General features: G+C 44.9%; 1 protein-coding gene across 1 annotated transcript; it reads right to left on the bottom strand.

The window, feature by feature from the left end:
- Positions 1-2,690: 2,690 nt before the first annotated feature.
- On the bottom strand, positions 2,691-5,485 carry LOC124667949. Its single transcript, XM_047205171.1, has 5 exons — positions 5,042-5,485; positions 4,098-4,265; positions 3,797-3,983; positions 3,498-3,706; positions 2,691-3,342 (listed from the first exon to the last, which is right to left on the bottom strand). Exons 1-5 carry the CDS (start codon positions 5,348-5,350, stop codon positions 2,728-2,730), a joined length of 1,488 nt encoding a protein of 495 aa, XP_047061127.1. The 5' UTR covers positions 5,351-5,485; the 3' UTR covers positions 2,691-2,727.
- Between the last annotated feature and the right edge of the window lie 389 nt (positions 5,486-5,874).

The raw sequence follows: 5,874 nt of genomic DNA on the forward strand, positions 1-5,874 counted from the left end.
GGGGAACAATCTATGTTCTTGACATATGAAACATGATAATCGAGTGACTAATTCTCATGTCATTTTTTTTACTATTTGAATCATTATTTCTCACTTGCAACTAATAACTCTTAGTTGCAACCTCCCCTGTAACACAAAAATCCTAGTTGTCATCCACTTGCAACTCATAGTATGCACTAATCACAATGTAAATCTGATGGTTCTAAGTTGAATGAGCTCTAACTTAATTCAACGAGAATTAGCAAAACCCACTTTTTCCTTTCTTTCCTCACACCAAATTTGAATAATCATTTAGTATAATACTGAGTTTCAAAAACAAGTACCCATGTTTTTATCTGGCCGTTTGGTTTCAGAGGGAGCGCTTTGAAACTTGGCTGGTTGTTAATATCATGGAGTTCGTTTTCTTTCCATGGTGCTAGCAGAGAAGGTCATCAAGCCGGGATCGGTGGAACAACTATGATGGTCAGATCTTGGTGGTGAGGTGGAGTTAGCTTGGTGCTTCGTGACTTAAACAACGACTGGTATGTGGGGACGACTGCACATGAGAAGTTCAGAGTCTAATCTTTCAGAGTGAAAATCCAAGGGTGAAAATCTAAGATCTATGATCGGCGACGACAGCGTTTGTGCACTGTTTTTTTTTCTTGGAGACGTCGCTTATGGAGAAGCTGATCTTCTAGTGTTGTCTTGGTGGTGTCAGTGTTGTTGTTTCAAGTTATGGATCTCTGTAGCGGGACCTTTTTTTTGTAATTATTTTCTCTTGTTTGGCTGCGTGCATCCTTTATGCTATTAGAGTATGATTTTATTGCAAAGGCCAGGTGTAATTGATATCTCCTTGATATTAATATATGCTCTTTATCAAAAAAAATATACTTACTAATCAAGCTCGTCCCACTCAGCTCCTCAAACATGTCCAACATGAGAGGTAGGCAACGTCGAAGCGGGAGTTACCCTGGAAACCTGCCTGTTTCACACCTTTGGCAGCAACCAACGTCGAAGCGGGAGTTACCCCGGAACTCATGGCCGCAAGGCTACCGCCTTCTTGGATGACATGGTTGCCATGTCGCTTCTGTTTCGTCCTGACATCAGCAACCTTGGGAGCAGCCCTACGAACGGCGACGATGGAATCGGCGGCATCGACGTATAGGCGGGGAACAGCCGATTTCAGGTGGCGCAAATCTGGCGGGCGGGACTGGAATTGCCAGGGGCATCGAGATCGGTGGCGGCGCCGACGGGCTAGCAAAGGACGCGGAGCTGAAAGTTCACTCCCAGCAACTATTGCACATCAATGGGGGCTACGAGAAATACGAGCCTCCAACTTGGCTATATCCAGATTTCCGAGCTGAATACCTAGCAACCCGGCAAAATTGTCCGGGACCCTTTTTTCAGTTTCTCGCAAAAACCAAAAAACTGGTGGTTACTTTTCAGGCTGGGCGGATATCCGGAATCTGCTAGAGTTGCTCTTAGGGAACGAGACACAATCCATACATTGTAGCCGTTTTTTTTTTTTTTTTTTAACAGAAGGCCGTAGCCCTGCCTTAAATTAATAAGGCCGTTGCCGGCAAGAAGATACAAGATGCTGAAAACCAGCTAACAGGAACCGAAAACTACAAGCAAAACAAGAAAAAAGAGTGAAACACAGCTTGAGCTCCGAGACCATTGTCCAGTCTAGTGATCCGACTAGAGAGGCGTCGAAGCTGGTGAAGAACGCCGCCATTGAGGGAAACGCACCATCGTCAACCTCCAGAGGCCAAGCAAAGCCCAGGCACCATCCGTTTCCACCTCCAAAGAAAGCTCCCTGCTTTCTCGCCCCGGATCGGAGGGCACCGTACCTGTCGGAGGTAGATCGCTCTCCCTGAGCACGCATGGATAATGGGAGTTACCGCCATGAGGAAGACTCCGAGCACTCGCCTCGCCGCGCCGCCACCCGCGAACATCACAGCCACCCGCAGCACAAACCACCAAACCGAACCAAGCTGCCAGGAGTAAGCGAAGACGATGCATATCATCCTCCGCCGAGCTCATCCACCCAAACCCACAATCTCAAAACGGCGCCTCCAACGAGAGAACGGCACCACCCGGGCGCCGCCACCGTCCAAGCCAAAGCTTTGGGTTTTCACCCGAGATAGATAGGCAGGGAGGGAGGGGGTTATCACCTCGATGTCGCCTTCAGGAAGGAGAACGGCGCCGTCAGCATCGTCGACGTCGCGACCGCCACCGTCGGCCAAGGGTTTCCCCCGGTCCAGAGCCCACATCCGGCCACACTTCCGCAGCCACCGGAGGCAGTCCGGGGCCGGGGAGGTGCGACGAGCACCGCAGGGAGGAGAAGCCTCCATCTTCAGATCTGGTCAGAGGCCCAACGGGGCGACCTCCACACCACGCCCACACCCGCCGCCCCCTTCACCGCCCGCACGGCCAAAGGGAGCGGACCGCAGCATCAGCACCGGCCGCCCGCCGTCAGGCCGGCGGTGCCCCACCTAGCGCCCAGGGCCGCCGCCCTGGAGTCCTGGCCCCAACCCGGACGACGGAGGCCTTCAAGCCCCGTATCACAACAGAAGAACACCATACAAATTAGAAGCCAGATACAGATACACAAATTCACAAATTAACTTACAGTCTTCTGCACGTGATACATTCTAGCAATGTATGACACAACAGAATATACTACAGGAATTAGAAGCCAAATAAAGATACACACAAATCCGGAAATTAATTTGCAGCCTTATGCGCTCACAACATCAGGAGCTCATCCCCGACGAACTCCCACTTGTTATATTTCCGTCTCTCCGGTATAGCTGTCCAAGCAATTTTGACCTGCAATTCGCCGCAACCCATCTTGCAAGCATGCACTTCATCAGTCTGCCCCAGCGTGAGCACAAGGGGTTCACTTTCGTCATCGCCAACAAGAGAAAGCACCACCTTCTCATCAAGCGGCACAGCTACCACACGACGCGTTAACGGAACTGTGCCACCATCATCGATTACTATCTGAGTGTCTGCTGCTTTATTTTCATAAAGAATCATGTGATCCTCACTATTTTCAGTAGTCCAAGCTTCCACTCTTGAAATATTGCATTTCCCCTTCAACAAATTGATTGCAATGGTAGCTTCCATGGGATCTAGAACGTGTGCACATGTCAATTCCACATCACTCAGCCAACTGGTTAGACAACTCGTCCTGGACTGTTCATCCTCACTGAGACAAACGCTATTAAAAACCAGAAGCCCTTTGCTAAAATCTTGAATTGCTCCACTATCAGTCTTAATCTTTAGATTGATCTCGAAATAAATTTTATCTGACGCAACAAGCCCTCGACATGGATCCGTCAAAGCTAACATATCATCCTGCACAACAGTTTACAAAAAAGGAATTAAATGTATTTACAACACACCCGGTATTAAAATTGGTTTTCCCTATATATATTTATATAGGTAATTAAAATATTATTTATTTATGATAAGATTTAAGGAGCTGAGGAGGAGGAGCAAATTATACATACCGGCGAGGTGATGAATTGGGGATCATCCGCTTCACGTCTAAACAGATGAACACATTTATAATCGACTTCATCCCTTGCAATGACGGTACCAAATAAGTTGATCGGGAAGCCTACATCCGATTCACATATCTTCAAGGAAATGACATTGATGGATTCTTCCTCAATTAACTCGTGCCGTGGATGAAGGAGCTGCCCACGGCCGATCGTAGCTGTAAATAAAGGCAGAGTCAAGACCAACATATATGATTATATGAACAACCATAAGTAGTAAAGAACAAAACGATCATGAATACACTCACACTCTTCGTCGATGTCAAAGAAGGCCATGTTGAACAAGCATAATCGTGTACACATAAAATCATTGAGTTTGGGGTCATAATCAGTGAACTCTTGGCGACGAACTATGTCAAGAGCCTTTAACGACTTTTCCTCCAATGTGAGATCACGGTTCGCATGAGCCTCAAAATCACAATCGTTCAACATAGCCTACATCATGGTAATATATTTCATTGTTAATGTCAACAAAACAAAACGTACGATATTTTATCTACATAGATCGGCACAATCATGAGAGAAGAGTGGATTTATCAAGGGACATACCATGGTAGCGCACAATCCATCAACATCTTCTTCATCCTGTTGTAGAGGGGAGCCACTCGTAATATTGAACATCGTACGAATCTCCTGGGGCGATTTCCCCTTGATCTTATTCTTAAGAGTGTGGCTGGCCAGCTCAAGGAGTCCTTGGATGCAAAGGTAGTCCGAAGCCTACAGGTAGTAATAATGCCAAGGTAGTTGGAACTTGGAACCATTCAAATTATAATCTAACATTGACATACCACACAAGAAATAGCTTATGCATATGCACATAGCGACTGGACTAGAACCAGGCCGGACAAAATTACAATTTGTACAATTGCAAAGTCGTCTAATCATGCTCAAAATGACAGGAACAAAGTAGAATAATCAATTACATGATTAGGAATAGGGATAGAATTTTATGGATTATATCACAATTGACATGATACCATGGTGCCACTTCTCAAAATTCAAATTAGCAAGTTTCAATTTTTTAAACAATGATAGTGTTCACAAAATGTGTGTTTATAATCTATATTAAATTTTCAGAACCAAATTCAAAATACACGCATAGAAACAAACAAAAAAATGATACTGTAACTATCATTTGTCATTTGGCTCGGGAAATTCAAAATCTTTTTTTTTGACACTATCAATATTAGATTTATCAATTGGTTCTGGAAATTCTAGGTATTGTAAACACGCAACTTTTGAACACTTAGTTATTTTCTTCTAAATTTGTAGGAACTTAATATTTGAGTAGTGGTATCGTGGTTTCATATGATGTTTGGTATCATGCTAATGTTATACTTTCCCCAGAAAGATACATTTTCCAAAACAATTAAAGAACCGATCTTCCCAAACTTCAACTATTCTTTTTTTAAAAACATCTTATAAGTCCTAATCAGGAATTACCAGAGCCGATTCCATTAAATTTGCATAAATAAAAGGTGTAAAACACTCACAATTATGAAATCGCAGAGGGTCTCGTGGTCGACATCGACGAACTTCGCGCCCCAGGTGCCGCCGCCGGAGGCATCAGATTCTAAGTGCTTCTTGATGTATTCAAGTGCTTTGGAAAGAATATTGCTTTTGACGCCAAGATGGATGGCGGAGTCTTTGAGGCCGTATGCCTTCTGGAAGACCATGCACTCGATCTGTCTCTGGATTGTCCTGGACTGACTTGCCTCAAGATCGGACACCAGGAACTCCGCTCCGTCGGAGCTCTTCAACAAGAAAGTGTTCTCCGCCTCCTCAACTCCCCCGGCCGCCATGACTTCTCTGCTCTTGCTCGATATAGTTTTTTTGTTTGACAATGCTCTTGCTCGATAGTTTGCTTGGCCTAAGCCTAGCTAGCGGAAGTGCGGAACCAGCTTATGAGGAAACGGGCGACACCGGAGCGATATAGAATCGGACAAAGTTTGCATCCCGACTCCGTTTAGAGTTCGATGTTGTTCCGCGTTCTTCCAGGCTCTAAACCACCAAGTTCACTTTTTTTTTTTTTTGCGGGTAAAATAGGAACTTTATTAAGCAGGAGGGATTACAAGTCGATCGAGGTCAAGAGCCTGAAAGATAGCTTCAGGTCCGGTACCTAACCAAGTAGCATTGAGGTTCTCTAGTCTTGCTAGATTTGCAAGATCATGGCTAACCCTCACCTGCGAACGTTCCACTTTTACAATAGTTTGGCAACAAAGTATATCTAAAACTGAAGTATTACAAAATCATAGTGTTGTATTCATTCCCTGGAAATACTTCAGTTTAAAAAAAAGGAGGTCTAGAGTTGTTTTTTTAATACTTT

The sequence above is a fragment of the Lolium rigidum genome, chromosome 6, assembly GCF_022539505.1.
Source record: "Lolium rigidum isolate FL_2022 chromosome 6, APGP_CSIRO_Lrig_0.1, whole genome shotgun sequence".
NCBI lineage: Eukaryota > Viridiplantae > Streptophyta > Magnoliopsida > Poales > Poaceae > Lolium > Lolium rigidum.

Excerpts from the sequence above, each read along its gene's own strand:
- LOC124667949 (XM_047205171.1), bottom strand. The coding sequence starts at position 5,350 with ATGGCGGCCGGGGGAGTTGAGGAGGCGGAGAACACTTTCTTGTTGAAG. Across the intron at positions 3,984-4,097 it reads ATGGATTGTGCGCTACCATG|GCTATGTTGAACGATTGTGA; the intron begins GTATGTCCCTTG and ends ACCATGATGTAG. Across the intron at positions 3,707-3,796 it reads CTTTGACATCGACGAAGAGT|CTACGATCGGCCGTGGGCAG; the intron begins GTGAGTGTATTC and ends CTTTATTTACAG.